Genomic DNA, 23331 nt, shown 5'->3' with positions numbered 1-23331 from the left:
TACTAAGAAGTAAAGTCCAGATCTCTGTATAAGGGTTAAAGGGTGAATACCTGGCGATCCTTTAGTTCTCCGTATTATCCCCAAGCCGAATCACTTGGTGACACAGTGGGTACACACAATCCTCTATAGACCCCATGACAGTCTCCTTATCCCTATGAAACATTTTAGGGGAAAGTGGCATCTTCTCCACCTTTCAGCAACCCAAAGTTACCCTTTCAATGACTGCGGGCACTCAATGCCTCACTGTTTCAGTAAAACAGCATGTCGGGGAGATGGCAGGCGGAGCAGTATTGGGGCATCTGATTGGATAGAGCACAGTTAGCATGGAGAGAGAAAATAGGCATTTAGAAAAACGAGGAGAGGGAAGTGAATAGACCCAAAAAATAAAGGTTATACTCAACATTTCTGTCTGCACTAAGATGTAATATACATTTTCAGGTGCCAAGGAGTCATTGTCATTTTTTTTCTGTAATGATAGGCATGCTTTTACCTGTATAACTGTGTATATCTTAAAGTAGCATGTACGATGGGTAACTTCTCATCATTACTAGCTCAGAGTTGTAATACGGCATGGAGGTGTATGGGGCCCTACAGTACCTTCAAATGCCTCTGGTTTCCTCAGTATGAATCTAATAGAAAAAAAATCATGGCATGCTTTATTAGATTTCTTTTATGAAGATATTCTCTTCTAGGAGCATTCCTTCAAAGTGAGAATATGTCCATAATATGATGCTATATGGAAGCACGATATGGCGGCACACAAAGTGAAGATTACTCCATAGTATAGAGTGACAGAGACGCTGTTTGCTTCCATGCATGCTCCGTGAACACATCTTTACCGTGTGCATGATGGCTTAGGAGTTCTTTAATTACAAAACACAGATTGTCAAACAAATATGTATCTGAATATGTGCTAACTTTTGTTTGTTGTCATTATCACTCTTTCGTATTGTCTTAACTAGAGTCTATCACGAAACACTATAAAATAGATCTTCCTATAGTTTGTCATCTGAAGGCAAGGTTCAAAACCTTCAATATTCATTTCCACTATTTAGCAGCGAGAACACACAAATCTTGTTATTAGGCAAGTTACTTGTCTTCTTCGATATACACTACTCTCATTCATTCCTCTGCAGCACATATTTCAGACAAGCAAAATATCAGCTGTATAAATATGAGGAAAAAGCGTGTCCCAGACATTGACTGCTTCTCTTCATCAAACAGAAAATTTTAATATTGCAGACATTTTCCCTAAATTACACGATAATCTGTACATGGAAAGTGTAGTGGGATTTGTACACATAAATATTTAGAACTCAAATGTAGGCATATGTCGGAAAAAAACAAAACAAAAAAATATGGATAAACATTATAAATATAGAGAGACGGAGTGCATAATCATATTAAGTAATTCTGTGTTCAGATGAAATATTATTTCCAACTTCACACCATATCAACCTATATAATCACTGGGTGCAATAATTTTCAGGAGATAGAATTGGTTCATGAGAGAGGCTTTGCCTCTGCTTAACCCTTTGATGGCCAAGCCTTTTTGGGCCTTAACGACCCAGTCAGATTTTGGAAATGTGGTTTATGTGACTTTATCAGAGTATAACTTTGTAATGGTTTTGCATATCCAAGTAATTCTGACTTTGTTCTTTCGTCACATATTGTACTTTATGTAGGTGGTAAAAGTAGACCGATACGATTTGCGTTTATTTATTTAAAAACACAAAAATTTCTGAAAGTGTAAAAACATAAAAATTTATGAAAATATAAAAAAAAGTTGTCTCTTTTTCCTATTTTCAAATGCAATATGTCAGATATATACATACATACTATACAAATATGTCATCCTATATATATTTCCATCTCTTTACTTTATTTTGCCAGCAGTTTTAATTACTATTTTTTTTAGCAATTTAGGAGACTTACAAATGTAACAATAAGTTTTTACATTTTGAAGTACGTATTGTTTTCCACCAGCAGAGACTGCAGATGCTCATAGGTGTCAGAATAATAGAAACCCCCAAGAAATTACACCATTTGGAAAAGTACACCCCTTAAGATGTTTATTTAGGGGTGTCATGAGTATTTTAAGCCCACTTTTTTTTTGCAGGATTTAATGCAAAGCACGTGAAAAAATTAATTATTAAATTTTTTGATAAATGTGTCATTTTAAAGACAGTTTTTTTTGTAAAGTGAACATAAAAATGCAGACATGCACTGTGAATATCATCCTGTTTCTTGTGAGTTCAGAAATATCCCTATTGTGGCCCTAATGCGCTGCCTGGACACACAGCGGTGCACAAAAGTAAGGGAGCACCCAATGTTTCAGGCCCTATTGTCCACTTGTAGAGGTATTGAGCTGCCAGAACAATAGAAAACCCAATAAATGATCCCATTTTGAAAACTAGTCCCCTTGAGGTATTTATCTAGGGGTGTAGTGAGTATTTTGACCCCACCGGTTTTTGCTGAATTTAATGCAAATCAGATGAAAAAAAATTAATTACCTTTTCTGACAAATGTGTCATTTTAAAGACAGTTTTTTTTGTAAACCGAACATAAAAATTAATAAACACACCCCTAAATGTATCACCCTGTTTCTTCTGTGCTCAGAAATATCCCCTAATACGCTGCCTGGACACATGTGGGGGCCCAAAAGGAAGAGAGCACCCATTGGCAAACAGAACACAAATTTTGCTTGAATATGTTTCAGGCCCTATTTTGCACTTGTAGAGAAATTGAGCTGCCAGAACAATAGGGAACCCCATAAATTACTTAATTTTTAAGGTATTTATCTAGGGCTTTAGTGAGTATTTTAACCCCACAGTTTTTTGCTAAATTTAATGCAAAGCCGGTAAAAAAAAGAATTTATTTTTTTGACAAATGTGTCATGTTAAAGAGTTTTTTTTTGTAAAGCGAACAAGAAAATGAAGAACACCCCCCCCCCCCCCAAAAAAAAAATAAAATAAGAAAATGTATCACCCTGTTTCTTCTGTGTACAGAAATATTTCCATTGTGGTGCTAATGCACTTCCTGGACACATAGCGGGGCCCAAGAAGAAATGAGCACATGGTGGATTGCAGGACAAAAATTTGTACTCACTTTCACATTGCATCATAGGGCTTTATCATCTGATCCGAAAGTTCGAATCCCCCCATGTGTTTATTGTATGCCTGGATACATACAGGTTTTGGCGTTTCCTCTGTTCTGCCACATACGGGTACAAGGGTGTTCTCCTCATTGCGGATAGTTGTAAGCATAGTTTTTGTCTTTATACTTTAGCTGCCTGTGGCAGTCGATATCACTGTTCTGTCACCTTGTCTTTTGACCTTTTTGACAGATAGAAGCCATGACGTAACTGTACTTAGGTAGAAGATAGGGCAGTTATAAACTGGTGACAGAGCCTCTTTTTAAGCAGTGCAAACCATGACATATGGTTGTGTCATGGTGCACTAAGGGGTTAGAGCTAAAAATACATTATTTTCAGTCCGGCATAAATATTAGGCAGTCTGCTTACTACATGTACCTTGGGCCAAAAAAGGGATCTGAAAATGAATTATTTAGTGTAAAATACTGGGGGGAAAAAATTTTGAGGGGAAGTGATACATTTTCACGTGAATTCTCCAGAAATCCTTTAACCTCCAATGGCACCATCTTCAGGAACTTTTATGAAATTTCCTCAAAGGAGCACTCCCACAACATTTTTTTATTCTCTGGCCCATTAAAGAGGCACATTATGTAAATTGTAGTGAAGGTAATTTTCTTACCGGTGGCTGTATTTGTGAGTTAGCCACTCCACAGCTGAGGACCAGAAGGGAGTGGTTAATCCACAAATACAGCCACCGGTAAGAAAATGTCCTTCTCTACAATTTACATAATGTGACTTTCCAACCGGCCAGAGAATAAAAAATTTAGTGGGAGTGCTTCTTTAAGTACAAGGTGTCAAGTGCTCAGGGTCATTGCTATGGTCAAGAAGTGTAAAACACCTGCTCCATTTATTAGGAATCATAAGCAAAGTCTTAAGATTGCTTTTTCTTATGAACAGATGAAACAGGAGTGGTGGTTCAGATGGGTGCGCTCGTGAATGGATCAATAATGAACCCGGGGATCAGTTCTAGTCAGATGCAAGAAAGATGGAGTAATGGTGTGTGAGCTGCTATCCTTAACAATGAATTAAAAACTACAGTCAGCATGAATGAAGAAGGTCAACCCTGCACTGCATGATTCCACATACACCACTGCGTGCTTGGCCAGAATTTTTTTTTAAAATGAGCAATTATTCGCCTATACAGTACCTCTTCATCACCCTTTCTATGTGTTTAACTGGTAAGTAACCCTAAGAAACTCTAGTAATTGTTCATGCCCCACCTTTTTGTCTTGAATGCCAGTAGTCTCTCTATACACCCTATCTATACAGAGGCTGCAGTCATGGGAAAGCCGGAGGCAGCACTAGGCTAATGGATACCAGTGGATCTGTACCTATCATATGCTGCTCTTAACAAGGGCAGTATATTACTATTACTATAACACATCTGATTTAAGCTTTTTGCATCTTATGACAACAATTCAACTTTTCTGACCTTGACATTTGCAAATTTCAGAATATAAATAAAGAATACATATGGTATGTTTTATAGCAATTGACACATAAAAGTTTAAACTGTTGAGACATCCTTCTGTACCATAGGTCTTCCCAGAACATGCTGATCACAAAGAGTCACAAAGAACATACAAGTGAACTATAACTACATGCTCAAAATATGGCAGATCACAAAATGAAACTGCTAGGGGTTCATGGATTTCAATACGATTCTTGCAGTTTGCTAGTTCCAAGAACTCTGATAGATGAAGCTTTTGCTTCCCTTTATAAGATAAACTTACTGTCAGGCATTATGCACAATGCAGAGCTGAGTTCACTGAGCCACACAGAGTCCCTGAGACTCCCTACTACTAATCCATAGGATTTGTGTGCCACGGATATTCCCTCAGAAGCAGTGGAGGCACATTAGGGCCTTATTATGGCTTCATACACCTCAAAACTTGGACAGAACCATAACACGACCATGTGGATGAGACCTAATAATGCATATGACAAGGTAGACATTGTGGTTAAAAAAATTTCCTAAACTTCTAGAAATTATTTTAAGTAAAAATGACATGATAAGGATTCCAGTTGCAATGAAGCAGTAGGAAATAAAATCTGTAAATAGTGTTGGGCACGTAAATGCATGACCGATATAAAATCTAGACAATTTAGGCTTTGTTCACATCTGCGTCAGGGCTACGTTATGTCGGAACGGAGCCCTTACTGACACAAACTGAAACCGTAGGTTTCCGTTTCCATCACCATTTCAATGGTGACGGATCCGGTGCCAATGGTTTCAGTTTGTCTCCGTTGTGCAAGGGTTCCGCCGTTTTGACGGAATGAATGCCGTAGTCGACGGAAAAGAGTCCAGACACAGATGTGAACATAGCCTTAATGGTGTTTACGGCTGATGATAAGACTCTACAACAAAACTCACTCTAGAACTGTGCCCATCTCATTATGGAGAGGTCTTTATGTTTAAAGGCCCTATAACACCGGCCGATTTTGGCCGGTGCAGCGAGCACCGATCAACAAGACAGCTTGTTTATCAGTGCTCGGTTGCTCCTGTCACACGGAGCTATGGATGGAGACAAGCAGTCGTTACTCCGATCGCTCGTCCTCATACATTATTATCACGTCTGCAGCGCTTCTCCCTGTTTACACAGGGAGATGTGCTGCCGACAGCGATAATATTTTTTTCTAAAGCGATATGATCAGCAGATCATCTGCTGATCGCTGCCATGTTTACACAGGGCAATTATTGGCAACGAGCGTTCTATGAACGCTTGTCTGCCCAATAATCGCCCAGTGTAAAACCCCCTTTAGTCATATGCATCATGACTGGCGCTGCCTTTACTTTGATCAAAATATGATTGTTTCTAAAAATTCTTTGGTTATTGTTAACAAGAGTCTTGGAAATCCAAGGAACTTCATTATGGATTTCAGCCGGTGGAGTAATAAAATGGATCAATATGTCTGAGAAGGCTATAGATAACATTGTGATGTGTCATGAAGCCTTATGCCTAAATTATAATATAAGCATTTACACATGACAGAAAATGTGTATTTTAACCTAAGGTTTGCACTATGCCAACAGACCAGTTGAAAACCAACACACAAAATAACATTCAGTGCAACAAACCATGATGTCTGAGTCAATACATTGCTTCATTCCTCCAGCAAACTGCAGATCTAACATGATATCATATTCAATTTCATACTGTATTTATTCCAGGAACTGAGAATACACATCTCTAACCTTGGAAACAATGTCATCAGCTCTAACTGTAAAATACATGGAACATTCCAGTAATCCATCATTTGCCAAATTATTATTTTTCAAATTATTGACATTAATCTACACAGGAGATTTTCTGCCTGATGTTTAGCCACTTGGGTTTCCTTATCTGGATCTGTAAAATTCCAAATCAGTGTATATTTTCAGATTAAAACAGACTTTTGGATTATATTTTGTGGAAACCAAGCCATCAAGTAGCAGACTCAAGACATTTCTTGTGTATAGGATTTTGTGGCAGAATATTTATTATGTGTCTAATTCATTCACAATTTCCCTAATTCTTTCCGGTATGAATGATAGTGCTAGGAAAAAGTATTTGCCCGATTATTTTCTATTTTCACACAGACTGATTGTTGAGCTTTAACCAAAATGTAATATTAGACAAATGTATCTGGATATACTGTACATACCACACAGTTTTTGAATTTTTACATATATGTATTAAGGGCAAAGTAATCCGAACACCCATATGACTCATATATAAATAATGACTCCGTAGTTACTCAATCACTCTACAGACATGTTTTTTAATTGATCATTTCATTCAGATAATGAAAGACAATCAGTCTGGACTTGTAGCCCGTCCTGCGGAATCTGTGACTAGTAATCCAGTAATATTGTGGGGTTACTGAGACTGCGCTACAACTTCAATCTAACCATTTCAGATCTGTGATGGTCACAAGGTGACTTGCAACTTTTTACTTTTATAGGCAAATATTGAGGTCAAACTGTGATAATCCCATGAAGATATCAGTTTAAAAAAAGTTGCAGATTCATTTTTACTTTTTTTAAATTCAATCAGACTGTAATGCAAGCCACTTTTTCCAAATGGAGAAGACTTGGAATAGCTGGCTTGACAAATTTACATGAAGGGACCAGCCATAACTCATCCAGAACGTCACAAATCATCCTAGAAGAACATTTGAATAACCTCAGGTTTTCTAGCCAGAGCTATTGTTATTGTTCTTGACTTTTTTCATTGTTCATGTTTGTATAAAACATATTCGTGAAAAATGGGATGCAATAATGTTTTTTCACATTTTTTCAGCTTACAATATCAGTTGTTTACACATTTTAATGAGTAGAACTTTTTTAAGCAACATATTATGTTTACTTTACTGATGAAAATGAAAGTTAAAGGGAGTCTGTCATAACATTATCCCCTACCAAACCGCTAATACTGCTATATAGGGAAGGATGCTATATATTTTTTTAAACCTATGTTTCCCAATTCAGCCAATCGTAAACCATAAAAAAATAGCTTTTTATTCCTCAAGGCGGCGTATGCAAATGAGCGCTGAAGGGTCCTGCAATCCATGAAGTGTCCTGCATTCTATGTGGTTTCTGCTTAGAATGCAGGACACCACCTAGATTGTAGGACTCTTCATTCCTACAGTCAGCGGGACTGACGGGTTTAGTGACAGCGGGTCTTCGTCTCTCAGATTCGAGCTGCAATCGATCACATCTAAGTTCATAACTTATATGTGATTGATAAAAAGTGGATCCTGCGTGTCAGAGACCCGCTGACCTGATGGATGCTCTATGTACAGTATACAAAGCAGCTGCATCTCAAAAAGTAAAAATATTTTTTTGATAAAAAGTCATTAGAAAGTTGCAACAAACACTGATAGATATTTTTATACATAAAAAACATGTTTTCAAATGTGTACAGTACATAGCATTTAATGGCTAGAAAGTCTTCAGTTATGACAGCTACTTTGCTGAACAAGACTTGTACACCGAGCAGTTGTTATAAAAAATGGAAACAAAATATTCTAAACATCTTGATTTATTCAGTACCGAGTATGAGCGCCATTTGCAGAAATACACGCACTTACACGCCTTGGCATACTATCAATGAGGTTATTAATGGATGTCTGAGGAATGTTATGCCACGATGAATGTAGTTGGGCACGCATATCATCAAGATTGGCTGCTGGAAGCTGCCTCTGCAATTGCCGACCAATGACGTGCCAGATGTGATTGATGGGAGACAAGTTCAGAGATGCTGCAGGCCGTGGTAGCACGTTTAGGCAACGCAGGATGTTCACAGTAGCATGAGCAACATGCGGCCTGCGTTGTCCTGTTGAAAAACGGCTTCTGGGACCCTTTGGAGAAATGGCCGTACCACTGGATCCACGACCAAATCAATGTAACGCAGAGCTGTTAGTGTACCTGAAATGAAGACTAGAGGGGTCCGGCTACCGTACATTATGCCATTCCACACCATAATCCCGGGAGTAGGACCAGTGTGATGTTTCCTCGTGAAGTCCTCTTCATGGCGTTGCCCATGTGGTCTCCAGACCAAGCTCCGGCTATCAGTGTGTCCGAGACAAAAGCGTAACTCATCGCTGAGGAGGATAGACCTCAATTGCAGTCTTGCTGTGCACCATGATAGCCTTTGAGTGCGGTGGTGTGTGGTCAATGGAACACTTGTAGCTGGACGTCTGATTCGTACCCCAAAGTCGTGCAAAAGCTTTCTGAGGGTTTGTGTCAACACTTGTTGCCGCCGTGTGACATCCAATTTAACTTGCAGTACAGAATGGATCACTACGTGCCATTCTTCCAATCAGACGATTCGTCTGTGAGAGGTTCGCCTCTGTGCACCATTTGATGTAATTCCCGTTCGTTGTTGTTCTCCCAACCTCCGGGATACGCAACGTTCAATGGTGCTGACATCTCGGCCTAGGTGCGTAGCAATCTAACGGAGTGATAAACCAAGGTCTCTCAGTTCAAGGATTCTGTCCCTCTCAGTTTGCAACAAGTGGCGATATCTGACACAGCGACGATCAGGAGGCATCGCACAATCATCCCACGACACTTGATCAGATTTGAGAGGTTTCATGCAGCTAAAAAACTTTGATTTCGATCCGGTTTTTATGCCCCTTCCACATGCCACAGATTGGAGCTAGGGACTTGAAAATTGGATCATTTGCAGATCTTAGCGACACATGCTACTTCCTCAATTGGCATAATCTCACAGGTTGCCCCTCTTGGTGTTGCAATTTCAATGTTGAGAAGTGTATATTATTATTATTATGTTGCTAGTACAGTAAAGTGATTCTAATCTATCCTGTCTTTATAGACCTTTATTTTACGCGAGAGTTCACACCTCTGTAAACAGCCTTGTTGTGATGGAAATAGTGGACAGTTACTTATATGATTCATAGACCTATAATGCCCTTAAAGGGAGTGTGTTACCAGTTTCTTATCCCCCAAACCGCTTATACTGCTAGTCAGGTCTTGAGAAACGCAGTGTCTATATACATGTATTACATGTCTTGTTCCTTCCTAAATGCTCAAAAATGAAATTTATTCATCCTTGCATCATATGCTAATTAAGTACAAAGAGTCCTACTGAACAGGAAGTGTCCGCATCTTACTCTGTAACTCCTCCCCTTTCCCTCCCCTTCACACTTGCTTGCCATGGTTACAGACTGTACGGTGGAGGAACAGGATTTGAATGAAGCGGCTAATGTACAGGGGAGAGAATGGGGGGAATGGATGGCGTTACAGAGTAACATGCAGGACACTTCCTGATCAGGAGGAATCTTTGTAATTAGCATATGACACACGGATGAATATTTTTTTTCCTGATCGTTTAGGAAGAAACAAGGCATGTATTACAGGAATGTAGACACTGCTTTTCTTAAGACCTTATCATCAGTATACGCGGTTTGGGGATGACGACTGATGACAGGTTCCCTTTAAGTAATCACACTCATATTCCAAGATCAGTTACCGATGACATTCCCATCTTGCCATCTATCGCTTCTTGAAGTTTTACTTTCTCCTTATTGGAAACTGTACTACAACTTTACTTGGTATTGGCTTACTGGGTTGACTGCTTCAGCTGCTTACATGGACAAAAAAAAAGCACCTTTAAAATGAGTTTACCTGATGTGTCAGCCCAGGAAGAAGCTGGAACACTTTCCTATAAATAATCATAGAGTACTAAGTTGCAGAGACTTTAATAAAAGAGACCTTTAGTTTGACTTATAAATATAATCCTTGCAAATAGGATGGTGTTAGGTTTGTTGGTACGGGCACATCTATGTTAGACCAGCTCTATATGTACACGGCTCATCATGAGAGCTGCATACAAAGTCACAGCGGCAGTCAATAAGATAAAGAATACGGAGAAATTCTTCTCTGGGAAACTTGTCAAAAGTTTAATTAACCAATAAGTTTTTTTGCAGATATTTTTTTATGGTTTGTTTACTATCTTGGGGAATCAGACTAAGTTGGTGCTGTAGTGCTGGGATGCCGAGAAGGAGTGCCAAGCTAAAGACATGGAGGCACTTGATACGAAAGATAATGCACGCCAGAGTAAGGGCTTGTCCACACGTAACGGAATTGCTGCAGAAAATTTCGGCAGAAATTCCGTAGAAAGTAGCAGACTTTCTGCTGCAGCAAAAATGCATCATTTCCTGCGTTTTTTTAACTGCAGAAAATGGTGCGTATTTTGCGGCGTTTTTCACAATGCTGGGAGATGGTGACATCTCTGAAAAACACAGCAATTCTGTCCACTTTCCGTGGCAGGAATTGACATGCTGAAGTCCAAATAAATACACACCGCATGGTAACAGAAAATCTACCCCCAACTAAATCATCTTGGATTTTCTTTTTATATATAATAATAGTATAATAATAGATTAAAAGTATTATAATAGTACAATAAAACATAATAGCACTGGTAATACCTAGTTAGGAATTATAGTATTCTCACCTTCAGCTTCTCTCGGGCTCCAATGACCAGATGGGTTACAGGGCACCGGTGAAGATGCATTTGAACCATACTGAACCAAGATCCTTTTCTCCACACACAAGTGGCATGCTGATCCCAAATCTCTAACAAAATAAGAAAACAAATAACCACCACACAAATTACAATACGCAAAAAAAGTTGACACTAGATTGTCAGTATACAGTATAACAGATGTTGCAATCTTTATAATAATACATGACCAAGCAGAATTCAAGGGGGTTATTGTGACGTAGTGGAACACATGTAGCCCGTATGTCGATGCATTTATGTCTCATCATTTCCCAGCAGGTGGCACCAAGTTATTGTACTGCGGAACCAGTGGGTGACTGGCAGATATACCATGTGCTTTCTGAATATGTGCAATGAAGAGGACTGCAACTAGGACACCCATTTCTTACAATTTTCCAGCTAACTTTGCTATAGTTCCTTAAATGTTCTTGTTCTAAATAGAATTTCCTATTATATTAAGGATATTCCTAATAAATATCTATTGCCCAAACTTTCTCTATATAGACACAAGTGATACATTGAATAATACAAGCAGCAGGTCATTGAAAGGACTGTATTCTGTAAGCGGAAAGATTGGTGCGGTTGTGGAAATGCGCTTACGCAATGCGCTGATGTAAACGCCTTGCTTATGGTGCCGGCAGGGTCACTATGGGAATAAGAACATAATGCTGCTGTTCCCCTTTATTACTATGTTAATTTGGGAGTAGCTCACAATACTATTGCCTAATACTGTATATAAGTGAAAATTCATTTCATCCTGTATATATGCACCATGACTGATATGTACGAGCAGTGGCTTATACGGTGGAGCACTCGTACTGGTATTATTGGGCACTATGGATGGTGTTTTGTGATATTGTGGCTGATTTTATAAATGCCTGTGGACAGATTATGTGGGCACTGTGGGAGGTATTATATATGCACAATGGCTGGAATTTTGTGGCACAATGACTGATATTATGCTGATGCTATTATATATGCACTGTGTGAATATTATTATACTAGCACTATTTCTGACATTATATATACTGTACATTACAGCTGCCACTATTATATAATTATTCTGCATGTATTTGATATAAGTTCTACATGTGGCTAAAGAAGGAATGGGTGATCCAGTTTTTTGTTATTACACAGTTATATACTATTGATATTGTCATCTAACATGCTCAATACATACTAGAGGAAAAACAGAATAAAACACCTGACTTTTGGATTTGGGTTGGACTCCCACTCCCAAGCAAAACCATCCAAAGTACAGACTGGTAGAGATATAAACAAATAGGCAAAACTTATTTTGGGTTTTAAATGGATTTATTTAAAATCACATCACCATGAGAGCAACGATAGGAGTCAGTTAAAGTGACAGCAAGCCACTGGCAAGACAGTGATCAAGTGGCAGTACACTATTATGGCTTGCCATTCTAGCAAATCCAGAACACAAGGAATATGCAGAAGATATCCCCCTCCCAGGTGGTATGGGGTATGCTAGTGTTAATCGGCACCGGAAGGGGACAGTATGTTGATCTTTGCTATGCTGCCCTTTCACCTCTATGTACTCCCCAGTTATTGAGCATTGTAAGGGCAGATGTTAAATATTTTATCCATGTATTTTGAAGAAAGAAAGAGGATGAGAGATAAATTTGGGAGATTACGTCTTGTTATAAACCACATGCTCTCCTCAGCAAAACACCACACACACGCAAAACCCTATCCCTATATAGAACAATTTCCTATTTATTACCTAATGTATTAGTCAAGGGTTTCCCAAATTGCCTAGTACTCAGAGGGTTCCTAATCATGAGGATAACAATAGAGATTTGTTGCATTGCATGACTTCCTAAAAATGTTCACCTTTCAAAGATATATCCATCAATGGGTGGAAACCACTCCAGGGTGACTGAGGTAAAGGTGTGCCGCACGATCTGTGGAGCAATCGCTATTGGCGATGGTTTGAAGGATGGATGCCAGCCTTGGTATACCAAGTCTAGATAGCAGTGCATTCTGGCAACTTGATTGGGAGTGAAGGAGTCAGTGCAGTCGTCATCTGAAATGAAAACCAAGACATGGATATAAGCGTTGTTGTGGCACAGTCCGCCTTAAACACCTGAATGCAAAGAGAGCCTGCAGATTTTAAATATTTTAGAGTTAATGATCTGTGAATGAGTTTGTTCAGTCATCACTTTTGCAGGATAAGTCAAATGAAAGCGCTCACTCCCTCCTCTCAAAGTGCAGAAACCAACCTGAGAAATTAGAGGTCACATCAAGGTTTGTGATAATTTACAAAGCTTTTCTCAGAAGAGGCATTTAAATCTCTGATCTCCCTGTCAACCCTGCAAAAAGTTGCTTTCCAACTACAGTTAGGCCTGTGAAAGTGAGCAGTTAACCTAGCCCAGCGATTTGCTGTCATGGGAATCTCCAGTTAATGCGTTTCTACAATACTAAGGATCTTCAGAAGAAAATGGCATTAAAAGTTAATTTCATTAGCTATAAATTACCAGTCCACATAGTAAAATGGCTTTAGCCTAGTAACAGTGAAGGAAATATACAAGTGCCATGAGGACGCATCTAGTAACCCTACTTGCAGGGAGTTTTGTCATTGATGTTAAACCATTTTGTCATTAGCTTTAAGGCTACATTCCAGGATTTCCTCAATAATTGATGTGCTTTATTTGAGTGTCCTCTAAAAAAAAGGTCCTGTAAAAAGCTATAAGTATTTGCTAAGAAAAGCAGCACTTAAAAGGCTTTAATAGTCATCATAAAGCAGCAGTAAGACATCAAGCTGCCTGAGCTGGAGAAACAGTGTATAAATAGTGAGTTACCATACAGAACTAAGGGATATATATAAAATGAATATAAGGAAATTTTTTATTGCATTGCAGAACATTAGAATTTTTGAAAAACACTAATGGTTGTATAGAATGAATGACTACGATCATGTGCCCCATAAATTATAATGTATATTATGTCAGTTTTCATCACATCTTATTATCAGATTACAGTTAAAGACATTAATGTTTATTGGTTGTATGACGCTGCCTCTGTATTCTCAGACCGGCGTGTCTGCTTCTCTTAGTATAAAATGTACCTTTGTTCTGAGTTGTTGTTCGTGTTTTAAATAAGCTTTTCCATAAAAGTTTTTGTAAAAAAAAATAAATGTTTATTTGTAAATAGTAGTGTGTAATTGTTCCGTGTGTACAAGGCCTAAAGATATTTTCTCAATAGTCTAAGTTATTGCTTATGCACATGGTCTTCATAAGGACCTAGGTTGTATGGATCCAAAATTGAGCACAAATAGCCATCTATGGGCCCATACTGGACCTCTGTGCCTCCTATTTTATCCAAAAATGATGGCATGCTCCACGACGCACACCGTTTCCCAGACACATGTGCATGGAGTGCCACAGGGAAACAGGAACCGAGAGCCCATATAGTTGATTCAAGTTGGGAGCCCGTGTTCACATCTCTTTTGAACACAATGCTTGGCAAATGTTCCGGGAAGGCTTTACCAACTCAAACCTAACATATCTTTATAGCGCCATGACCCGACATATGATAAAAGAGTGTGTCCTTCTGTATACGCCAGAGGAGCATGCGTTGCCATACCCTTTTTTTACTGTGTGAAATTGTTTAGTAGACTATGCTATTACATACAGAGGCATCCAGTAAAAAAATGTCTTCCGTGTGATATGTTTTTACTTACAATGGTACCCTATGGGTGATGTATACCACTGTATGCCTATACAGTGGCCTACATCAGAGCATTCATTGAGTGGTATATATCGGGAGTATTTCCAATGGAAGGCTCTGACGTGATGAACAGAGCATTATACAGAAAATACATCATGTAAAAATGCACTTACTAGTATTGCAATTAGCTTTTCAATCTTGGTTTTCTCATATTTTTTGGGGAGTGGAGGGAAGTGGGGATGAGGAAGTTATATATGGGAAGTTGTCATCAAAATATGAATGTTACAAGTTTTTTTTAGCCAGGGAAACAGTAGGGAGATTCTACAAACAACTCTCCATATGTCACTATGCTAGACCCCTGTCGGTATGATGTGGCGGGCAGTGGCATAACTTTAGGCTCCTAGGCCCCAATGCAAAATTTGTAACACGGGCCCTATCTACTATGTACCATTTTATAATACTGGTGTCTTCTATCTCTGTGTAGCCCTATAGCTAAGCCCCTGAAAGCGGGAAATGGGATTTCGGCCTGAATTGCAGTCGAAACTGTTTTGTTTTTTTATTGTAATTGAAGGTGGTAGGCCAGTTAAAAGCTTCTCAATTTTTACTGGGGCCTCAACTTTAGTTGTAGTCCATGTTAAAAAAAATACCTTCATTTATCGTAAAATTTGTCTCCTAAATCCAGTAGAACATTAAAATAAGAAGAAAAGGTGTTAGTTATGTTGCTAAACTAGAGATTAGTGCAGCAGAAGAAGGCCTGTGCAGCTTATAATCCCTTCTATCAAAACTGCCTCCATAACTGCGCCTCACCAGTATGAAAAGCCTAACACCTCTATTACTTGGCAGTATTTTGGTAAGTATTTTGCATCTGTATTTGTAAGACAAAACAAGAAGTGGAACCTACACAAAAAAAAGTTTTATGGAAAGATTTGCTCTTTTTCGTGTTTTTTTGAACCACTCCTAGTTTTGACTTCCAAATACTGATGTAAAATACTGACTGAAATACTGCCGTGTGAAAGAGTTTGAGAAGCACAGAGCCAGTTTCTGATTAATGTTGCTCAACTATTATAAAATAAAATGTCATGCCACCTACTAATACCAGGTCTGTTTTAGGCTTGATTCATAAACAGCTGAATGTTGTATTTTTCATGGCATTTTTAATGGGGTTTTTTTTATGCGTTTTTTTAGTGCGGCCAGATGTTACCTTAAAGTCTATAGTGAAATATTGAACTATATACAACTGCAATGTGGTTGGTAGCATTTTAGTTGTTTTTTAGTGGTCAGTGGCATTTTTTTTTTTTCAAAACGCAGCATGCTCTGGGTGTGACATTGTTTCTGCAAGTACAAAATTACTCTAATTAAAAAACACCACTAAAAAAGCCATTAAAATGCTGCGCTAAATCTCGCTAAATTCTGCATCATAGAAGTAGGGGTCACGTGAGCGTCTCATTGTCCATTGTTTTCCCAACTTGCACATGTGCATACTTAAAGAAGCCCTAGTGCAAATTAGTGGAGATCAATGAATCTATCTATAGGTGCGTACACATGCACGTCAAGCCGTGGATTAAGGGGTCATCACGTGACTGAAGCTTCTATAGCGTGGAATGGAGGGGATTTACTGCAGTACCACTGTGAAACACATAGACATGGGTGCTGTTAATTATGTACATTACTCTTCAAAGGTCCACACTTATTTTTTACTTTATTTTAGTCAAACCTCCCATTAAATATTCACTATTCTGTATCAGGAAAAAAAACTCGAGTTTCTTTAGAATTTCTGTTTGTCAAAGAGATGTATAGATATTTTTCATTGCATCCTGTAAATACCTCTTGTACTGATCTTGTGGGTATTTGATTCCAGAAATCTCTCTTCTTAACAACAGAGAGACTGGTTCACAGACTGGAGCCATTGGCTCCCTGCCCCGACCCTTATTCTTGTAGGCCACAGGCTATCTAAGGCCTAGGGCCCACTAGACATCGGGAGGATGTCGGCTTCCTGGTGAAGGTGACGCAATGACGTCACTGCGTCAAGCCTCGAACATCGGAGGCAGGCAAAGGATTGATCCGCTCACCATGGGATCGTGGTAAGGGGTGGTTTTTTTCATCCATTGGCACAAATGAGGACCCTAACTTCTATATGGGGGGTCGTTAAGTCCCCTTTGTGTCCCTATATAGTAGTTAGGTCCCCCTTTCTACCCCCATATAGTAGTTAGGTTCCCTTGTGCCCCTAACTACTATAGGGGGGTACAAAAGGGACCTAACTACAAGCGAGGCATTCCTGTATAAGGAGGACACTATTACTGTGTGGAGCACAAAAGGAACAGGTAGGTGCTAGCAATGAACAACAGGTGAACTTTTTGCCAATAGGCTGTTGGCTTGCAATACCCTATCTTGTTCTATACCTTCTAATTTACGTGTTCTCTAAACCTTCTGTCTTGAACCTGTCCCCCTGTTGTTCATTGCCAGCACCTACCCGTTCCTTTATATGTCAGATAGGGCTTAGAAAGGAACTGCCATTTTGTTTGTTTTACATGCTTTGTGGTGTGTTGCAAGCTACTTTGTTCCCTGTTTGAGTTCCTCGAATAGAATATATCATATACCAGACCCCTTTAATAAATTGCATCTATAAGATGCTCTTTATAAAGTAATGCATGAGGTCAACTCACTTAAAGAGGCTCTGTCACCAGATTTTGCAACCCCTATCTCCTATTGCAGCTGATCGGCGCTGCAATGTAGATAACAGTAAAGTTTGTTTTTTTCAAAAACGAGCATTTTTGGCCAAGTTATGACCATTTTTATGCAAATGAGCCTTTCTTAAGTACAACTGGGCGTGTTTAAAGTTATGTCCAACTGGGCGTGTATTGTGTATGTACATCTGGGCGTTTTTACTTGTTTTACTAGCTGGGCGTTGTGAATAGAAGTGTATGATGCTGACGAATCAGCATCATCCACTTCGCTTCGTTACCACCCAGCTTCTGGCAGTTCAGACACACAGCGTGTCCTCGCGAGATCACGCTGTGACGTCACTCACTTCCTCCCACAGGAACTTCATCGCGTCGGATGAGCGAGGACACGCTGTGTCCTGCCGGATATTCTCACACCTCTAGAGGCTTGAAGAGAATTTCATCATGGGCTTCCGGATGCTCAACCATGGAGAATTACATCTCCAAAATTCAGTCGTAGAAGCTGTGTGCATTTTCTGCTACCCACGATACTAGTAATTCTAACGCATTCAAAGATGTTGATGAATGTACTGCTTTCTGTTGCTTCCAAACATCTCATATTTAGACTTATCAGTCATCGCAGATATCCAGTTACGGTGTTTAGTGCAAATTTTGGTATTATTTCTTTCTTTTTAGTGTAAGTCTGAACGAACGCGTAGCTGTCAAGAAATTCTTAGTGTTGAATTTTCATCTTACAGTGGAAAGATGGTTAGGAACACATATGGAGTTTTTCAAGATGAAAGATTTAAGGGGGTTTTCCGTATATATCCCTAGACATCAATACAATATGAAAACAGCTAAGTAAAGGCTCTTAGCCCTTTCCGTATCTCCCATGTAGTTTGCTGGAAAGTGACCGCATGCGTGTGGCCAACTCTCTGGCAGGAGTGATGGACTAATCCCTCCTGTGCTTGGGATTGATTGGGATCCCAACAGTGGGACTCACAGCGCCCAGACATTTTTTGCATAGCATATTGAAATTTTATATAAATTTAAATTCAAGTTAAACCCCTTCAAGTACTCATCATGTAATTTTGGAAATTATTTTGGTAGCTTATAAATATGTTTTCAGGTCTGACATTTGGAAGTAATGTGCATAATCAGCTTTACTTATTTATATACCCTGAATCTCACCCTTGACAAAGAATCTAAAAGTACAAGGAACCGTACAGTGAATAAGGATGTAGTATATGACAGCTGGTGTATGCTTTCATGGATAGTGAACAATTTTTTTTAAATATGGAAGTATATTTTTAACATGGGGATCATCTCCTTTCAGTGCTGATGCTGTAAAATCAATTAGGTCATTCTCAGCTGAAAAGTGCTTTGTGTTTCGATATATCTATTTACTGTGAAATATAAAAAAAACTAGGTATTTTATTTCTTTCAGATCAAGACATGAGAGTTTCAGGAGAACTAGGGAACACAAACACAACCATAATATAGAAGGTATAAGATTAGGAGATTTATACTTTGCATGAAAATGGCAGAGCTATGATATAGCGGAAAGGTTTTTATTCATAGCCCCATCTGTATAGGCATCATCATTCTTGCTTATTTAATTATTGTATATGTAATGTACATTTTTATGATATACTTTGTTCACATTGAAACATTTTTTTTTATTATATATATATATACATATTTTACATATATATTTTACATATATACATTTTTTTTTAAATTATATATATATATATATATTTTTTTTATTTATATATATATATATTTATTAAAGGCGTTTTAACTTCAAACACTTTCTGGACTCTAGTCTTTACACTTTATATTATGTCACCCCTTATTCTAATGATATCATCCATTGTTCTTCCCGGTAGGCCACTCATTAACAATAGCACTGTATGAGGAATATCACATGTCATCATGACTAACTGTAGTGTAATAGCAGAAGATAATTGGATTGTAAGGAGAAGTGCATTAGAAAATAATTCCGGGCACTCTGATGGAGACAGTTCCAGTTCTTTAATACGCTTAGTTAGGATGTCATCATCACTTTTCAGCAGTTTTCTGGGGATTTTTTTTTAGCGTCCTGTTCATACTGGAAGCTGTAACTGCATTTCTCAGCCTATGAGAGGGGCAGTTTGCATATCTGCCTGTTTCTAACCTCAGTTCCCTCCAGAGAATCCTGTAGATGTAAACATGAACAGGATCTCTTCACTCACAGGCTGTCAATGTAGTCCTTCTTGGACTACATTCTTTGAGAAGTAAAGGCCCTTTTACACAGGTCAATTATTGGGCTCATTCTCCATCATTGCCCTGTGTAAACAGGGCAACGATCAGCCAATGAACGAGCAAACGCTTGTTCATCGGCTGATCGTATTGTTTATGCAGAAAGAAATATTATCGTTGTCGGCAGCACATCTCCCTGTGCATTCAGAATCCTGACCACTTTTGTAGCATCTGTGTGAGACTACAGCACAGCACAGCGAGAACTCGCTGTAAATGACAGCTTATTGCGTAATCTCGCGAGACTACGCCTGCTATGCTGTAAATCATAGAGAAGTGCAGAGAAGTGTCAGGATTCTGAATAGACATCACATCCTGGCTGGAGGTAATGTATATTCATTGTCAGGACACTGCAGTAATGTTAGTGTGTGTGTATGTGGCTGCACATAGTGATCTAGTAAGAACACTATCTGCTGTGTAAATGAATGGAGAGAAGTTTATGATGCTGATTGGTCAGCGTCATACACTTCTCTTTACAACATCCACTTGGCCAAAAAGTAAAACACGCCCAGTTGTCTATTAAGAAAGTCATTAGCATAAATCTAAAATAGGTCATAACTCCGTCAAAAATGATCGTTTTTCTAAATAAAAAACACTGCTGTAATCTACATTACAGCGCCGATCACATCATCTACAATATAGGCCACTTATAATGTGGTGACAGAGCCTCTTTAATTCTAAAACCTATGCAACATATTTCATTAGCCTTATAATACGATGCATAGTTGGCACTGCCCCAGAAAAATATAAAGCCCTATGACAAAGTCATATAGCTACATTTATTTCCTAAGATTAAATGCAAATACGGCAGCAGAACCCAAAGTTACCAGATTATTTTGCATTTAAACACCGCAACGCAGCCATAATATCTCAAATGATCATAGGATACCAAATGTATATTCTGTGACTTGTATTATGCTATTACTGACGTGAGCTTTCAATTAAACTACTTCATAAATATAAGGCCTTACATGGCCATATTGTTCCTTAGCAACCAGCAAATGCCAAAGTAAAAAAAAAAAAACCCAAGATTCAATTTCCAAAAATGTGTGAATAAAGCTTACATTATTTTGTTATTTGCTATAATAAAATATGTATATTCTCGTAATTTACAATACGTAAAGAGAGAAAAACTGATTATTATAAATTAATGGTTTTGAAACATTAGTTTCTCCACTAACGTAAACAAATTCATCATCCACTTATTTATACCAAGTTTTAAAAAAATAAAATAAATATCTACCTTTTAATTACCATGCTATTTTAGGTAGATTCTGTTCTCCTACAGTTCTTGATATAAGTTTATAGTAGTCGGAGCTCAGTTTTTCTGTTATATAGCCTCAAATCCACTGACAATCAGTTAAACAAAAAAATTCCGTCTGCTTGCAGTTGCCACTAGAGGGAGCTAAGAAGCAAACCAGATACTGTTTTACTATTGTGTTCAATGTATAAATGTATGTGGTAATCTCCTAAACTCCTTCTAGTGGCGGCAGCCAGCAATCTGATTTTTCTTTCCATTTAACTCTATGGAGGGAATGTATTAAAACTGCTATTTTATAAGCATTATAAATCCCTTACAAGGTGAATTTGATATTATGATTGGGAATTTAGATATTATTGTCATGATTATAATACATATGTATATATATATATATATATATATATATATATATATATACACACACACACACACACACACACACACACACACTACACAAACACACAAATATATCAAGGTTTAATGTTACCTACCTGCATAGCTCATGTAGTTATTATAGGGAGTATTCAAAAACTTTTGAAAGCCACAAGTGTCATTTCCTGGGCCAGGGAAAGGATCTCCACAGGTTTTATGCTTGGGGGATGGGTTGGTATCACGGCAGAGATCTCCTGTTTCATAGGAAGGGTCTGTTTCCATACAAGGGTCACTACAAGAGAGAATCTCTGAAATACCACGGAAGACATGGTAAAGTCCCAAGCTATGTCCGATTTCATGAATCATGGTATGTGTGTGGCCAGGAACTCCAAAAAATGATGGATTCATAACAATGCCACCTGAAAAAAAAATAACACAACATAATCTTTATGTGATTTAACTTCGACCTACTCATACTAGTGAGGACATTACTGGAAAGTAAAGCAAAGAAAATCTATTGTTGAAATGACCATATCCAGGTTTAGTGATTACCAGCCACCTCTCTATGATGTACCCCATTTTTCTGCACTCTACAATGGTTAAACGATGCATAGAAATCATAGTATGTTCTAAAGAAAGAAAAAAAAAAGCCATACAACACTGTCACATATACAAAGTAAGTAGTGATGATAATGCCTTGTTTTATTATTAAAATAGTGCACATTAAAACATTTGTCTAAAAGAAATGTGCTCAATGTACAGCTCAAATGGGCCTTTTTTTCCCAAAAAGAAATGTTTTTTAATAAAAAATAAAATTGCCTAAAAGGAATTCATTTATTTTTTTTACTATAGTGCAAAACAAGGCTTTCGGTTCTGGATGCATAGTTGGCACTAGGACCATTGCCAATTCCTTTTAGCCCTTCTCACCCTAACCTTGCTCCCTACTTTGGATTAGGAACTCCAAAGTCCTACTTCTATAGAGCTATAGTTACTATATCTTCCACTGATGATGGCCAATAAGCCACATACAGCTGTATTCATGTTAGAATAAATGGCTCTGTACTTATTTTGCCTCATTCAAATTTTGCATTTGTTTTTTTTTTAAGCTAAACTTAAAATAGTGTTTCAGATCCACCCTTGGTTTGGGCTTAAAGGCTCTGATAACACTTGATGTGTGTGTTTTTTTTTTGTTTTTTTTTAGAATCAGGTCAGTCAGGTTTGGTGTAACTTTTTAATTTGTCGTTATTAAAAATTATTTTTCCATTTTAGATACAGTTGCTCTTTATTCTCTATACAGAGCAGCTGTATCTAGAGCTAAATTTTGTTCCCATCAAGTCCACGGGACTGATGGGATCAGGGACAGCGGATCACGCAGGATCCACCTATCATCCACCATATCTAAGTTCATAATTTACATGTAATAGATTACAGGTGGATCCTGCGTGGACCCGCTGACACTGATCCTGTCAGGTCCGCGGGACTGACGGATTCAGGTAATAGTGAACTATACAGCTGCTCCGTATAGAGAATACAGAGAAGCTGTATCTCAAAAAGTAAACGGAATTTTTAATAAAGACTAATTATAAAATTGCACTAATGACACTGACTGACCTGATTATATTAAAAAAAATGCCCCTCAAAGGTGTACATAGCCTTTAAAAAATACTGAGGTCTATCTATAGCTGTATCTGTGCTATACAACAGCAGTTCTAAATACAAATTTGGCAGGAAGGAATAATTTGCATGTCTCCGCCCACTATCCAAGAATCAGGATTAATTTCCTTGTTGTGTGGACATGTGATGGAATCGAGCAACTAAATACCTTCTGTTTTAAGAAGGCCTTATAGTATAACTTAATGTTAGATAATAATTTTCAAATAT

At 38.2% G+C, this 23331-nt stretch overlaps 1 protein-coding gene across 1 annotated transcript in view; it reads right to left on the bottom strand.

Moving 5' to 3' along the window:
* Positions 1-23331, bottom strand: part of PAPPA (pappalysin 1) — a 302275-nt gene that overhangs the window by 156677 nt on the left and 122267 nt on the right. The window contains exons 4-6 of the mRNA XM_075835544.1: positions 21570-21869; positions 13021-13213; positions 11119-11240 (exon numbers count right to left, since the gene is read on the bottom strand). Coding sequence (XP_075691659.1) covers positions 11119-11240; positions 13021-13213; positions 21570-21869 — 615 coding nt within the window. The remainder of the gene's footprint in view (positions 1-11118; positions 11241-13020; positions 13214-21569; positions 21870-23331) is intronic.

This window comes from Rhinoderma darwinii, chromosome 8 (genome assembly GCF_050947455.1).
Source record: "Rhinoderma darwinii isolate aRhiDar2 chromosome 8, aRhiDar2.hap1, whole genome shotgun sequence".
Classification (NCBI taxonomy): Eukaryota; Metazoa; Chordata; class Amphibia; order Anura; family Rhinodermatidae; genus Rhinoderma; species Rhinoderma darwinii.
The sequence above is the reverse complement of the archived record's forward strand: the minus strand, read 5'-3'. Positions and strand labels throughout refer to the sequence as shown.